We start from the raw sequence: 16,786 nt of genomic DNA on the forward strand, positions 1-16,786 counted from the left end.
GTGATCTTAGATGTAACTCTGTGTCTCGCTTACAAAATCATCTCCTGTCTTCATCTCAAAAAAGTAATTATAGCTCAGCAGCTTTGTTTTGCAATCCCTGATAATTCATGTCCTAACCTAACTCAGTACTGATAATTTTCTTAACCTAACTCTGAACTGATAGTTCTTGTCCTAACCTAACTCAGAACTGATAATTCATGTCCTAACCCAACTCAGCCAAATTAGAACTGATTCTTGTCATAACTCACCTAAGTACTAATAATTCTTTCAATAACCCAATTCAGAACTGATGATTCTTGTCTAGCCCCAATTCAGAGTTGATAATTATTGTCTTAACCCAAATTAGAACTGATTCTTGTCCTAACCCAATTCAGAACTGATAATTCTTGTCCTAACCCAACTTAAAATTCTTGTCCTAACCTATGGCAGAACTGATTTCGCCTGTCCCAACCCAACCCAGGACTATAATTTCAGTCCTAACCTATCAGGATCAGGAAGAGTACATTGAGATGACTCCTCCAGATAATCTTGCGAGATCTAGAAACGTGAAACATTTAGAAAAAATAACTCATATTTTTTAATGTCGCTGTTTATCTGGAAAGCGAGGCCTGAGATGAATGTAATAATGTTTAATTTAAGATTAATATATCATATATTCTATATTTATGTAAAGATGTAATATTTTTTGTGTCGAATAAAATTTTAAGCTGAAAATCTTTTTAGTTTCTTAGAAAGAAAATAAAAAAGACAACATTTGATAAATTCTTTCGAGTTTAGAGTTTAACTGTAGTAATTTAAGTTCTTGTTATTTTTCTTTACTAAAAACCATACGTAGTGGTTAACAGTTTTGGTTTGTTTAAAAACTTCAATAAAGTTAAGTTAAATTTGCAATTATTAAAATTTTTCTAAATTTTTTAAATTTTTAAAAAAAATTTTAATTATTTAAAATTGATTAACAGATCATTTTTTGGATCGTTTTACGGTTCATTTCTTGGTTCTGTCAGGGTCAGAATTTAGCATAGCAAAAAAAAATCGCAATGAACAACTTTTAAAAGACTAGGTTTTTTGGGCGCTTCGCGACTATCTTTTATTACACTACATTTTATCTTGGTATACATTGTAAAACAAAAACAAAATAAAATTGACGGTCAAATTTCCCTCTACTTTGTTATCAATACTTTATGAATTAAAGGGATTGTAAGCGTAATTTCAATTGACCCTCCATGCAAATATGGCAATGCTCGATTCACCGGTGTTCGAGAAACTTTTATCTGATCAATAATAAGGATGATACTGTCATTTTTCGAGGTTAGTGTTTATTTCTGATAATTCCAATATTTTTTTCTGCATAAGAAAGGCGCAAGGCATATATGTAAAGAAACCCCAATGACAAATAAATAGTTTTCAAAATTATAAACATCCATATCTAATTCATACTTATTACTTGATCAAAGCTTTTAAGAATACCATTGTGAATCGGTCATTGTTATCTTTGCATCGCTCTTGTATGCCGAGTCCATTAGAACCTGATCCAATCAGGGTTCAGTCATGTTTTTGGTGCCTATTCTGAACCAATAGAAATTGCACGGCGGTATAATCTATCTCATTATCCAGTGAGAGATACTAATGGAAATAAAATGCACTAAATGGAAATAAAATTACTTCTACTGAAACTATAGTGGCTCGGAGAGTCATTTGAAATTGATCTTACAATTCCTCTAAAATCGGCAAATTGATCAAATTTAAATGTTAATCACGTTCAGGGACTGAAATCACATTTACTGATACGCGCCGTTGAAGGATTCATATCTCTCATTGAATAATGAGATAGATAGAAAGATAGATGTTACCGCCACACTATTTCTATTGGTTCAGAATAGACAACAAAATTTACCCCTACTTACTATGAGACTACATAAACGGCCTTTACCTCTTAAAATATGAAGATTTGGTCTTCTTCTTCCTTGAATACTGTATTTTAATCTTCTTCTTCCTTGTATACTGTATTTTAATCTTCTTCTTCCTTGAATACTGTATTTTAATGGCGCTTATCTAATGATTGGGCACTGAAAGAAAGAAGTATAAAGTTACAAAGAATCATGAATGTAAGAAATCAGATAGAATAAATTCCGTACAGTCGTCTCTGAAGTCTAATCCGTTGTGGGCAGGTTGTGGGTAACCCTGTATATTGAATCCAGCTAATAAAGTCGTCTTTCCTTCTCTTCACATTTGATCAAAGTTATAACAATCAAAAATTGTACAGGAAAAGTGCAATTAATCAGGGGCGGATACAGGATTTAAGTGAGGGGGGGGGGGCAAGACTTTTTAGGAACAAAAAAAATCATAATTAGGAACAAAAAATCGCGCTGCAGGCGAAATTTTTTTTGACTTAAAAGACTTAAAAGAGTCAAAATTAATGAGTAAGACTAAAGAACTAGATTTTTAACTTTTCACACATTATAGTGTATTAAGACAGACATTTCTTTCCTTTAAGCATGCTATTGAGAAGCTATTCTGAAATAGGAACAAAAAATTCCAAATTCAGAGGGGGGGGGCTACGCCCCTCCCTGAATCTCTCAGGGGGTGGCGAATGTCCCCCCCCCCTGTATCCGCCCCTGCAATGAATCACCATTATTCCAGATCTTGCAATTTGTTGACAAGCTGGTTTGAAAATAAAGGCATTTTTTAAAAAAACCTTTTCCACTAAATAATTAAAAAATTAAATCATTTCTATTTATGGTTGATTTAACAATTATACGCTAAACTTTGTAATATTTTACACCTTGTTAACTTTGCTAATTTTCTTGTTATCATAAAAGATAACTATTCTTTTAATTAATATTATAATTGATATTTTAATTACTATATCATATACATGTTGCTACAGTTGTCATTTATTAAACTAAAATACGTTTTCTGATGTTTTTTCAAAAAATTTAAAATCCTCATAATGCGAAAATAAAGGAATGTTTTATTTGTAAATTAATTGCTATTTGTCGGTGAATTAATAGAAAAAAGCTAAAACGCATCAGAGGATTTCCGTAATTTCAAACGTAAAAATTTTGTTTTTCGGCAAGGCTTCTTTAGAATATTTTACTTTGAATAAATAAAAGTTTAAAAAATGAGGTCGCTAGAGCAAACAAACTCCTCACTCCCCCACTACCCGTCTTTTTTAATTAATTATTTAAATGAAAAAAAAAACAATTTTATTTATGCCTTTCTTGTCGAAAAGCCTTGGAGTAGATTTTTTATCTGGACATGTGCACTTTGCATTGTACAGGGTGTCCCAATAAACATGGGAATTCAGTGACTAATTCGATATCGTCTTTTTACATAATTCTTTGATTTAGTATAGTGATACCTACTGAGAAAGCCGTAATCTGTAAGAGTTTCGTCTGCTATGTTTACATTTTGTTTGTTTATATTTTAACTGTATACGGTTGGACTTAGTAAAACAAGAAAATTGCAGTATACAAACAGAGTAAACTTGTCCGTCTTCACTGTTCATCTTGCGGAGACATTATAGACACATCTTTACAGTCGTTTACCCTTTTCATAAAATAAATTCTAGCAGACATAATAATATTATGGCTTTTAAAATTAGGTATTACAATGCTAATTTATGACAAAGACAATATCGAATTCGTCACTAAATTCCCATGTTTTTTGGGACACCCTGTATGAAAACAAACAAAATTATAATGGATTAAAACACATAAAAATCATCATTTTACTACATATGTATTCTTGACTCCCCCCCCCCACTAGATTAGGTTGTTTGAAAATTGGGCTCATTAAAAAAAATTTTGAACTCCATATATAGATACATTATATGTACTGTATATATAGTGTTACATATATGATAATTATACAAAGATGTACAATTGTACAAGTGTACAATCGTACATCCCAAAAATATCGATAAATTAAGGTTAATGTAAGGAGGTGTTCTCTATGTACAGGGAACACATAGATCCAGACTGCTAGAAAAAGTTGCATCAAGTTGCATCAAGTTGCATCAAGTTGCATCAAGTTGCATCAAGTTGCATCAAGTTGCATCAAGTTGCATCAAGTTTCATCAAGTTGCATCAAGTTGTTAAAATTGCGTCGACTTCAAGGTGTCGCAATGTTTTTGACTTTACCTCACTGACTTACTTATCATTTTTTGTAACCCTACATTTACATTTTGTGACCCTACATTTACATTTTGTAGCCCTACATTTACATTTTGTAACCCTACATTTACATTTTGAAACCCTACATTTACATTTTGTAACCCTACATTAACTTTTGTAACCCTACATTTACATTTTGTAGCCCTACATTTACATTTTGTAACCCTACATTTACATTTAGTAACCCTACATTTACATTTTGTAACCCTACATTTACATTTTGTATCCCTACATTTACATGTTGTAACCCTACATTTACATTTAGTAACCCTACATTTACATTTTGTAACCCTACATTTACATTTAGTAACCCTACATTTACATTTTGTAACCCTACATTTACATTTTGTAACCCTACATTTACATTTTGTAACCCTACATTTACATTTTGATCAATCAAGGAAACTCTATTAGTTTTAGGTTTTATAAGAAGTAATTGGCAAAGTTCTAATAGATTTTAGCATGAGAGCTAACCATGTTTGGATGAGTGTGGAAGATGACAGGTAAGCAAGGTCCCGGTAGGATGTTGTATTAAGAGTGTAAAACTATATTTGGATAAAGATGCAAAATGTCTGAAATATGAACATTTTTCAAATTACATTTTTTATTATTTATTAACCAAGGAAGTTGCTTTATTCATTGTCCACCATTTATAGTTCAGTAGTTATTTAGCTAAAAATAAAACTTTTTATATACTTTTTACAATTTTTTATACCTTCCATAATTATATGTTTCTTTCTAACTATAAACAGATAAGAATAATTGATTCTTCAATTAAATTGATAAATTAAAGCTGTCTTTTGGAAATTAATTCTAAATTTTATCTATAGTATTTATATTTCTCTGTTCAAGCATACATTGAAAAATGTTTAAAATTTCGGTAAAAAGGTTTTTAAATTATTAACAAAATAATATTTTGTAATTGATTTGATATTTTTCAGTTTTTTTTCATATTACTTACTGGGACGGTCTTAGCACAAATATATTCTGAAGGATCTGGAGACAGGTGAAATAAAGTTCATCAATAATGAAAAATTATTTTGTGGATTTAGACACGCAAGCGTTATACAGTGAGAACCAGAAAACTCTGGATGAGACCCAGGTTATGCCTTTAAACATACATATGTGCAATTAACATGAGACAAAGCAATTGTGCAGCGTAAACAGACCAAAATAAAATTAATAAGCTATTTAATAAGTTGCTAAAAAAAACTAATTGCTGAAGTGTCGTATTCCTTTTCCACAGTTTTCTGGTTTTCACTCTAGTGTTTTCCAGCAAGAAAAAATAAATAGATATATTAAAAAACCAATGGATAAAGTTAGTAAAATCATTTTCGTTAGGGTATTCTCTGGTTCCAGGATCCGTCGCTACTGCGATTTGCGGATTTGATAATTCTCTTTCGGGGATTTCTTCCTCTACAATAGTTAATTTGTCTATGTGTTTGCCGGTCCATTTGTATCCACTGAACGTCAAAACAGCCAAACTGCCAAAAAATTACCCAAGGGAAGGTTTATGGATGCTCAAAATTACAAAAAACTGTCATCAAAATATTTAGATTTTTGTAAAAGTTTGAAAATCCAAGAAAAAATATTATTAAATCAGTGACTTTTTTGTTATTGTTTTATAATGGACAAAGATAAAATGTTCACAGAGAGAGCCACAATTATAGGTTTAAATAGAAGCATGAAAAAGTATAAAGTGTAAAGTATAAAATATAAAGTATAAAGTATAAAGTATAAAGTATAAAGTATAACGTATAAAGTATAAAGTGTAAAGTATAAAGTATAAAGTATAGAGTATTTTGCCAAACAATTATAGAAATCCATAATTAGTACAAAAAAGAATGATGATTGGAGTGAAGCAAAAGAAGAGGATGGAAGTGAACCCAATGAGGAATATATGGTGAAGATGAATTCCCAGGGAGCACCCAAAAAACTACGTAAGTACGTAGAAAATATAAGTTGGACATCCTTGTTTTAAACGTTAAGGTTTAAGGTGAGAAGTTGGTTTCTAAAAAATTCAGATGTCTAATATTACAAACTAAAATTTTAAAGTTTTAATATCTAAAGAACTGCAAAGTGTTTACCAAATGGATCCAGTCAGCCAACATTTTGTGGGTCGACCTCAGGAGTCATGGGGGCTGGATCTTAACTACCTCTCCGTGTGTATTGGGATAGTTTACTGATAAAGGATGTTAAGAGATTATGGCCTATTCATACAGCACAAATATCAAATATGCAGTATACGCTTTCGGAGTTCAAGTGTATGGGGAGGTTTTTATCTTGAATTTTCATAGAACAGTTTATTAACTGTGAAAATTGAATCCTGCACACGTTAAAGGAGTAGTGGATTTTAATAGTTACATTGAAAACAAATTCTCCATTTAAATATTTTCAGAAATCACCCCCGAGTACTGTAATATACAGATTGACCTTTGGAAGTGAAGTACATGGCATTTACAATTAGTAAAGGATTGGCGTACATCGTCACTCTATGTACTATAATCTCGTTGGTCGACCTATACCCGCCGGTACGTGTGAAAGCATTTACGATACAAATAAACCAAACCTGTGAATTCTTGTACCGGCTCGGATCATTCACAGATAGGTCCGGTTTGCAATTTTTAGTTCGAGGTAGGTAATTAAAGGAAACTTTTAGAGAAAACAATTCTCCAATATGTCTTAAACACTTTTAAGATTTGTGTAGAGCCTCCAGAAGCTGATTTAACAGTGAGGACCTTTTCCCCTGGCTTAAGCTTGGATCTTTTAATAATTTAACCTGCACTAAACAAACAATATGCATATATTTTTTATTGTAGACGCGTTCTGAGTTAAATGTAAATTATAACAATTTTTTTTAGTTTAAAGATTGTTGAAATATAGAGTAAAGTAAACCTATAAAAACCGAACGCATCACGCCCATGCTTAGTCCAGAGCAAGGAGAATTGAATAGAAGGAGGGGGCGATAGGGTTTCCGTACACTTTGCTGTGACGTTTTTGGACTACTGAAGAACTAGTTTTTCCGTAACAACAATAACAAAGGCAGCCGATCTAATGTAAACAAACATGAGTTAGTATACATTCGGTGAATCTTCATATAACACCAGAGATGCGCCAGATGTCTGTTTATCATTTGTGTTATTGTTTACAATCTTTATTATTGTTATTAGTTCTCCAGCAGTCCAAAAACGTCACAGCAAATTGTACGGAAACCCTATCGCCCCCTCCTCTATTCAATATCTCCTTACTCCAGAGTGTCCGGAGAACGAAAACAAAATCTAGATGTTTTATAAGAGTGAAAAATACAGCTGATAAATTTTGAAGAATAAATATTTTCTTTTTACAACATGAAGGGATTGTTATATATTTTCCTGTTTGAAAACACAAATAATTTTCTACTTTTACAGCTTGTGGGAGTCCAGGCACAGATGGGAAGAGATGTGGAAATGGAAAAGTGTGTAATGCAAAAGTAAGTATAATTAATGGGAGTGACCGGAAATGTAAGGTAGTTGAACTGAGTACGTATCCACCCCCAAAGTAGGTGTTTTGAACGTCGAATTTGCGCTCAAACTCAGGGTTTTCAGATCTTTAAAAAGTTTAATATGTCTTAAATGAATCCGTAAGAAGTTTTCCACAACACTGCATACTCATTTCAACTATCTTACATAGCCGGTCACTCCCTTTAAATACAGAAGTCAGAACTTTTGTATTGTGAATCAGGATCAAGCATTGTTCTTCATCTTGTGCAGATTTACGGATTAATTTAATTTCATGTTGTGGCCATACCCTGCAGGGACAACGAGAATAAAGGGATCAAGCATTTATCCTCAAATCTTAAAGAGTCCACATTTGATATCAAGATCAAGCGTTCAAGAGTAATGATATTTCACACAGAAGTTCCGACCTAAAGGGTTACCTACAAAGGATGAGGCTGTAAACACGACCCAAAACTCTAAAAAAATGACAATTTAAAGCTTTCTGCATTCAATTGAGTATATTTTGATGGTTTACAAAATATTTAAGCACAGAAACAAGCCAGTTTTGGCCTACAAGGAACCCTGAATGCAAGAAAACGGACTAAACCAATTCCGTAGAATCGTCTCTGAAGTCTTATCCTCTATGGGTAACCCTATATATAAATTTAAAAATAAAGATTTATTTTGACATAAATTCTTTTTCAGGAAAAATCATGTGGAGGTAAAAATTCTGTTTAATTGATGTTATCTTCTCTGATTATGGATTATTGTAAAGTGATAACCAGAAGACTCTGAAATAGGAAGACGACTTTTAGAATCCAGTTTATGCCTTAAAAAAGTCCAATGAGCATGAGACACAGGTGTTCACTGTAATCAGACCAATTTCACTAAATTTGTTTTAAATAATTTCCTTGTGAAACCATTTAATTTTAACAACATCAAATTAACTTAAGTTTTGCTAAATTGTCGTCTTACTATTCCATTGTTTTCACTTATTACTATAAGATATTTACAATTTAGATACAAAATTGACATTGTTAATGAATCAATATTACATTCCTTCCAACTCTAATCTTCTACATCTTATATCTTTGTAACCTTATGTCATAAACCTTAGATTTAAGTTTCAAAGATAAAATGAATTTAGAGGAATTGTGGCAAATAAATAGTTCCTTTTAGAGGAAACATTTCTTTTAAGATAAATTCCTAAGCACAAAATATCATATTTTTCATAAAGGGACTGTAAGCGTAATTTCAAATAAGTAACCCTCCATGCAAAGATGAGAGTGCCCGATTCACAACGGTACCCTTTAAACCTTGACTGATCATGGAAGATATAGATGTCAGTATATATCGCTTAAGTATTTTATCCTTGATAAATCAAATGGTTAAAGGATACCCTTAGGAGTACGCGTGGATACAAATTTGAAACATAAAAGATTTTTCTTGAAGGTATTGAAGTGTAATTTCAAGTGACCCTCCAGCAAAGATGGCATTGTCAAATTCCCAACATTTTATCATATTTTATCCAATGTTACAATTACATTATCTATTTATATACTTTGCCTGTCTGTCTATCCTTTTTTTGTCCGTTTGTATCCAATAAACGTCAAAACGGCTGAAACGACGGGGCCCAAATTTTGTGGGGGGCCTCATCCCAGGGAAGGTTTATTGGAGAAAAAAATCCTGGAAAATACTTGAAGTTTTTATGAAAATGCGCCAAAATTAGAAATGCAACAGTTAAAATTGCTAAAAATATTCACAGGAAAAGGGGCGCTTAAGTCGAGGATCATATATTCTGTTATATTTATGTATTTAACATGTGTGTATATTTAAAGTACAACATATTCTGTCCTATCTATATGTAATATGTGTGTATATTACAAGTAAATATATCCCGCCGTCCTATCTGTAACATATTCTGTCCTATCTAGATGTAATGTGTGTATATATTACAAGTAACTCTATCCCGTCCTATCTGTAACATATTCTGTCCTACTCCTATCTGTGTAACATGTGCAATATTTCAATTGTATACTGTCTGAATATCTATACAGACTAGCGCCGGAACCCAGCTTTGCGTGGAAACTAAGTTTTTTTCTACAAAAGTCGACCTTCTCTACTTAAAACTCTTAAACCAAGAAAAGAACATTCCCGTTGTTCTGCCGAGTTTAACAGTCAAAGTTTGAGGCTAATCGGTCAAGGGGTTCATGAGTTATGATCATACTTACAAACAAACAAAGAACTACTTTATATATATATAGATGGCGATATAGATCAAGAGGAAAGACCCGTTCCAGAAAAAAGGCCAACTAAAAAAGGAAAAAGGCCAACTAAAGAAGGAAAAAGGCCAACTAAAAAAGGAAAAAGGCCAACTAAGTGTGATAGAATAAAACGTAGTAAATCTTGCTGTGGAGATCGTGGAACTGTTGGAAAAACTTGTAGAAAGGTTAAAATATAGCTTAATTTTTATTCTGATTACAGGGTGGTGTGTTTAATGATATCTAATTACAGGGTGGTATGTGTTTAATGATATCTGATTACAGGGTGGTATGTGTTCAATGATATCTGATTACAGGGTGGTATGTGTTTAATGATATCTGATTACAGGGTGGTATGTGTTAAATGATTTCTGATTACAGGGTGGTATGTGTTTAATGATATCTGATTACAGGGTGGTATGTGTTTAATGATTTCTTATTACAGGGTGGTATGTGTTTAATGATATCTGATTACAGGGTGGTATGTGTTTAATAATTTATGATTAGAGGGTGCTATGTATTTATTGATTTCTTGTTACAGGGTGGTATGTGTTTAATGAATTCATGTTACAGGATGTTATGTGCTTATTGATTTTTTGTTACAGGGTGGTATGTGTTTATTGATTTCTTTTTACAGGGTGGTATGTGTTTAATGATTTCTTGTTACAGGGTGGTATGTGTTTAATGAGTTCTTGTTACAGGGTGGTATGTGCTTATTGATTTTTTGTTACAGGGTGGTATGTATTTATTGATTTCTTGTTACAGGGTGGTATGTATTTAATGATTTCTTGTTACAGGGTGGTATGTGTTTAATGAGTTCTTGTTACAGGGTGTTATGTGCTTATTGATTTTTTGTTGCAGGGTGGTATGTGTGTAAGATTTGGTAATGGAAGATCCAGATGTATAAAAGGTAACATATATTCTTTTTATCAGGAACTCAGATCCGTAGCTAGGGGGGGGGGGCACGTTATGTCTGAGACAAAAGGGAAGAGAAGGGGAAATGAAAAGGAACAAAAGAAAAAGGAAAGGTTGAGTATTTTCATGCAACCTTTACTTGGTTTTTATACATTAGCTATCAAATATCAAAGACGACCTTTATTTCGTGTCTCAACTGTAATGTACAATGGGACAACCTGTAAAGAGACATATATAATCATGTATTTCAAGTTTTTTTTTATTTTAGAAAAAAGAACAACGACCACTACGACAACTACGACCACAACAACAACAACAATAGATCCATGTCAACTGAGTTGTCCGGTAATTAATTTTCAGAAAACAAGGACTCAATTGTAAAATAATCAAATAATTAAAATAATTGCTTTAAAAATCTTTTTTCCTTAACTACCCGTTTATAAATCTTTTTGTAGTTTACATCAACTGCAGATTTAAGTTCATATTTTTTTTATTAATATTTTGGTCAGACTTGAAACGTTTCATTAAAGTTATGATACTAAGTATTTATTCACTTTTAATCATGTAATTAGATCATAAAATTCGACAGTTTCCTTTTTAGTTTGTCGTAATGACGCTTGGGGCCTTGCCTACCAAATTAATTCAAGAGATAAAAAATACTAATTTTATACCTCATGATTTATTCTAGATAAATTTCCCTGGAGGAGTATGTTCTCCAGCTAAACCACAAGTCAAACAAAAATGGGCTAATATGGCACAATGTTTGACATGTATATGCTGGGCGCCTGGACATTAAAAAAAAAATTCGGATTAATTTGATGAATTGCACTGATTAATTTACATGGCAAAAATCTATGTTTATGATTAATTTTAAAAATTGAACTCACATAATTTATATGAACAAAAATATGTTAATGTTTTGACCTATGGATTGATGTAAAATATTTTCACTTAAATTCATTAATATTGGATGAATTAGATACAGAGGGACCCATTAAACTACAAAATTAAGAAGACGATCAACTCAAGCATTTCTTCCATAGTCCATATAAAACACAGCATTTGTAAATTGTCCACAAATCCTTTTCATCTAACAAGTTAAATTACAAGCTTCAGGTAAAGCTTTATCCACAAGGGGTCTGTCGTCTTTGTAATAAGGACAGAGATCGGTGCTATTTCATTTGAACTACTGCCGTTTGAACTATGGCTCATTTGAACTATTGTTCATTTCAACTACTGCACGTGGNCGTCATGTCAGTAGTTCAAATGAACAATAGTTCAAACGAGCAATAGTTCAAACGTACCATAGTTCAAACGGCAGTAGTTCAAATGCGGATCCACCCAGAGATCAGGGACAGAAGGGAATCGGTGTTAGGTATAGATCATGTAGTGACATACAGTACACAGGAAAATACGGGATGCGGCATCTGTTTATATACAGTGTACACAGCTCAGAGCCCGAAATTTAAAAGAGTATCGTTGAACGAAACTCCCGAGTTTCCTTTTTGGAGTCTTAACATTTGTATAGACTTTGATTTAAGAGATTCGAAAAAAATGGAGAATATAAATCAAGTGAAAAAAATAATATTTTATTACAAAAATATTGATATTCATAAAACTGCCTAAACCCATTTGTGAAAACTGGGTTTTAAAACTGGTTTTCATAACGATACCCTGTCTTAAGTTTTGGGCTCTGGGGTATGTAAACAGTAGACAGTAAATTTTGAGCATCATGCGATACTGTTCTGTGGTTAACTGTACCACAAATGGTTCTCATGTTGATATGAGAATCCACACTGTTCGGGAAGAATGGAAATCTTTGAGCTGTTGGAAAAATATTCCAACTTTTATCTGCTCTCGTCATTTTACTCAAAACTCTTACAGCAATTATCTAAGAAGAAATTTAAAAAATCCGCTAAACCCACAGTGTTTTTGCCAACACAGATCCTGGCAGAAAATAACTTCGCATTCCCTGATAATAAAGTGTTAAAGAGAAGGTAATAAAATGTTGACATATACCAGATTTCAAAGAAAAATTAATACTTGTATTCTCAATAAGCATAATTTGATAAAATTGGTCTGCAATCTTATTACAATTAGTCCAGGGCATGAGCGGGGGGGGGGGGTTACGCCCCCCCTTAATGGCGACGCTGAGTTATCCTTTTACAAAATATCCAAAATGTACTTTTGGTTTTAAGGTTGAAGAGATAAAATTGTAAATTTTAAGGGAGGTGGGGGCTGGCCTGGATGTCCCAGCCTCCTTGAAAAGTCCTTTAAAGGCTGGGGGGTCTGAATCTATGTATAGGATGGGGGGGGGTCCAACGCCCCCCCCCCTTAGAAAAGCCTGAGAGAATATCATTAGGGTTTAAACGCATGTTCATAGCACAATTTTCAAGGCCAGCTCATGGAAAAAAATTAGATCGATAACTTTTAGGAGTAAAATTCAAGTTATTCATAAGAAGAAGTCTCGACAATAATTAAAGTTTATGATTTATGTTCAGGCTTGATGATGCAACTGAGCAAGGCGTGAAGTATAAAAAACGGTTTTATAAAGCAGATGAAAGATGTAAAACCCTGACTTGCAGAGTACGATTGCAGAACTTAAAGAAAAGTTCCAGGAATCTGCTGAACACATATCTGGTCTGCAAAAATCTGCCTTAGATATAGCATCAAGCTTCTTTCAACGAACTGCTGTCAAAGTCAAGAACTCAAAGATGAGAGCAGAATCCAAGATCCAAGCTGCACAGATGAAGGACAAATTATTTTGCGACAGACAGATATTAAACCGAATCTGTCTCAAAACTGTGTCTACCTGTATGACAGAACACCCTGACATCTTTAAGAAGGCTGATCATGGAGAACTTCATAAATATTCCTTGCTTAGAGAAACTGCACTACTGTACACAGTCCTACGGCTGAAACATCTTGCCAAGGAGAAGAACATTGATTCAAAAAAGTCAAAAATTAGAAAAAAGTTCAACAAACTTGTTCTTTTTGCCAACCAATAAGTTTATTCATGGTTAACATTGTTTTGTTCAATAGATTTTTAATACATTTCTTTATGAAACCATCTAAACTTTATTCATGAGAGAAAAAAAATCAAAAAGAGACGTCTTTATTTGTTGTTAGACAACATCTGAGAACTTTTGAATCAACAAAATAAGTTAAAACCTTCCTCTCAGATCTCTGATTTAAATTTAAACTGCAATTTTACTCATATATCTTTTGTGAATTTTCGGGATTTGTTTGAAAAAGATTGTATTTAAGACAGATTTGAACTTATTTCGTCAATTCAAAAGTGTTCAACTTTAACAGTGAAATATCTTGTTGGGAACCATGCATTAAGTCCAAAATTTACAATTTAAATTCTTCCAACTTATGCTATGAGATTTAACATATAATTACTAATTGACTTTATTGGCGAAATAATTATATTGGCATATGTCGAAAAACTAATATTTAAGGTTAAGAAATCTAAAATACATCAATAACATTTTTAGCATACAAGTAAGGGCCGAACCGGGGGGGAGGGGTGGACCGCGCCCCCATGTGCCTCCCGCCTCTTGTAGGATGAAATGGAAGGAGAATTCTCAGTATTCTCGAACCCCTATTTATATCAAAAGAGCCATTTTGGATGTTTTGCGTCATGTTTTTGATATTGCTAAATATGCAAAATATTTTTTGAATATTTGAACTTTGCACAAGGAGTTAGAAAAACGACTTGACAAATGTGCATTAATTGGTTTCTGAATTTTCATTCATGCTTAAAACGACGTCTACTAAAATCCCCCTCTTCTTTAAATGTACATGTTAACCTTTATGTTCAATAATAAGGAGTCTGTACAATTCCCCTGTACAAACTGTCTATCAGCATTCTATACTCTACTCTTTCTCCGTTTATCCAAGAACATGAAAAACAAAGATTTGGATTTAAATGCCTTTTTATTCAAAGTTCTTCAAGCACCAATGTGGATATGAACCTAATCGAGCTGACTAACCCTACAACCTCATCATAGGACTTGTCCTATGAAGGGAAGACCAACTTTTAGAATAAAGTAACTTTTAGAGGTTCAACAAGCATGAGACACAACATTTGTGCAGTGTAAACAGACCCATTATCTAAATTATTGATTTGAAAAGTGTCTAGTTAAACTATTTGTTTTGTAAAAATATCAAATTCACTTGATTATTGCTATAATGTCGGCTGCCTAGCCCTTTGTTTCCTGGTCGTCACTGTAGTAAATTCTCAAATGTACAGGGTGTCCCACATCAAATTAGACCGCGTCAATTGGTTCTAAATTACGATTTGGGGGACAAATCAGAAAATTTAAGAAGAATGAATCATTTTATAAAATTTAATAAGGCTAATAGAAAATTTTGTTGGCAGAAAATGCTAGATTTTTCGCGTATTATTTGCATATTTTGGCGTTTAAAATTGTTGATAATCTAATATGATATAGGACGCTCTGTATGTCAAATGGTTAAAACGCTCAGCTTCCAGACAAGTCGCCAGAGTAAGGTTTAGGTTTAGAAATCAAAGGTTTGCAGTGACGACAAGCTTTCTGATTAACAGTTCTTAATGTTTGGATAACTGTTGAAATACGATTGCTAAATATCTGGCAAATAATAACGTCATTAAAAATATATAATATCACATTTATTAAAGCAATGGTTTACATCTAAAAACTGTTAAAGCTCAGTGATATACCTAGAGCCAGGTTTCATCTCTCAGCTTGGATGTAAACCCGAATCAAGGTTTTACTCCAGGTCTAGAATTTGACAGAGGACGGTTTCATTTACATTTAAATTATCACAGATTCGGGAATTTAAAAAAAAACTAAAAAACGAAAATGAGAACAGGACTAAAAAGTATTTTTTTGTTCGTTGTTCAAAAATTCAGGGGTATAATTTTTTTGAAAAATGATTCCCCCCAGATATTAAAAATGTTTGCGCGGAGCGGCATTTTTTTCGATTAATTGCAGAAAATAAATAATTCTTAGGGAAAAATATACCAATTTTTGGGTAAAATTTAACAAACAGAATGAAAGAACTTGCCTTTTGATGTCCCAATTTGCTTCCCCGCCCCCCAATCATCAAAAATAATATCCCCGTAATTTTGAAAAATATTCATCCCTGTAAAATTGTTTAAAAATTGCGGAGGGCATTCTCAATAGTTAAGTAATTAATAACTGTGTTAAATTGTGCATTCAGGAATATCAGTAGAGTTGTAACAAGACGCATTCGCAGATTTGGAATCAAAAAAGATATAAATAGATTAAATTTCAAAATGCATAGTTTAGAAATTTTCTTTGGCACTTTCCTGGTTCTAATATCGCATTGTTATGGTGAAAAAATAAACAAGGACCTGCATTTAAAGGGACTGGCAAAGTAATCTCAATTTTTGTTATTTGAAGATTTTAAGAATGTCATGAACGGTCCACGACATTACCCATTCAACCTTTACTTCGGATATTCGATACACCGTCGGATGCTACTATTCCAAAAAAAAACCGGCGTTTCTCAATAAAAGAGATAAAAGAGTATTGTTGTGAATCATCTGTGGGGTGCTATGGAAACGCCTCAACACGGAAACGTCTCAACACGGAAATGCCTCAAAAAAAAGCGGAAACCCCTCAAAAACCGGTTTTTTTGAGACGTTTCCGCAATTTCTGCAAGAAAAACGGAAATCCCTCAAAACCCAGTTTTTGAGGGGTTTCCTCTTTATTTTGAGGCGTTTCCTAAAATTTTTGAGGGGTTTCCGCTTTTCACCTGACAATTATTTTTGAGGAATTTCCCAATATTTTTGAGGGATTTCCCAATATTTTTGAGGCATTTCCGCAAAATTTTTGAGGCGTTTCCGTATTTTAAAAACTTGATTTAGTTGAGGTGTTTCCTCATTTTTTTGAGGCGTTTCCGCAAAATTTTTGAGGCGTTTCCGTATTTTTTAAAACCTGATTTA

At 32.8% G+C, this 16,786-nt stretch overlaps 2 protein-coding genes and 1 long non-coding RNA gene across 3 annotated transcripts in view; 2 read left to right on the top strand and 1 right to left on the bottom strand.

The window, feature by feature from the left end:
• Positions 1–4,967: 4,967 nt before the first annotated feature.
• On the top strand, positions 4,968–11,750 carry LOC111698564 (uncharacterized). The gene is made up of 9 exons (XM_023468920.1): positions 4,968–5,055; positions 5,117–5,181; positions 6,009–6,115; positions 7,583–7,644; positions 8,357–8,372; positions 9,916–10,100; positions 10,774–10,822; positions 11,096–11,172; positions 11,516–11,750. The coding sequence occupies exons 1-9, from the start codon at positions 5,041–5,043 to the stop codon at positions 11,621–11,623; spliced, it is 684 nt and encodes a 227-aa protein (XP_023324688.1). The 5' UTR covers positions 4,968–5,040; the 3' UTR covers positions 11,624–11,750.
• Positions 11,751–12,383: 633 nt separating this feature from the next.
• LOC111698565 (uncharacterized) lies at positions 12,384–13,897 on the top strand. Its single transcript, XR_002764562.1, has 2 exons — positions 12,384–12,824; positions 13,329–13,897. It is a non-coding gene; the product is annotated as an uncharacterized LOC111698565 (long non-coding RNA).
• Positions 13,898–15,957: 2,060 nt separating this feature from the next.
• LOC111698548 (phospholipid-transporting ATPase ID) overlaps positions 15,958–16,786 on the bottom strand; it is a 47,793-nt gene continuing 46,964 nt past the window's right edge. The window contains exon 32 of the mRNA XM_023468903.1: positions 15,958–16,192. The gene's annotated coding sequence lies outside the window, so the exon portion shown is untranslated. The remainder of the gene's footprint in view (positions 16,193–16,786) is intronic.

The sequence above is a fragment of the Eurytemora carolleeae genome, unplaced genomic scaffold, assembly GCF_000591075.1.
Source record: "Eurytemora carolleeae unplaced genomic scaffold, Eaff_2.0 scaffold287, whole genome shotgun sequence".
NCBI classification, from domain to species: domain Eukaryota; kingdom Metazoa; phylum Arthropoda; class Copepoda; order Calanoida; family Temoridae; genus Eurytemora; species Eurytemora carolleeae.

Excerpts from the sequence above, each read along its gene's own strand:
- LOC111698564 (XM_023468920.1), top strand. Across the intron at positions 6,116-7,582 it reads GGGAGCACCCAAAAAACTAC|CTTGTGGGAGTCCAGGCACA; the intron begins GTAAGTACGTAG and ends CTACTTTTACAG. Across the intron at positions 10,823-11,095 it reads AAGATCCAGATGTATAAAAG|AAAAAAGAACAACGACCACT; the intron begins GTAACATATATT and ends TTTTTATTTTAG.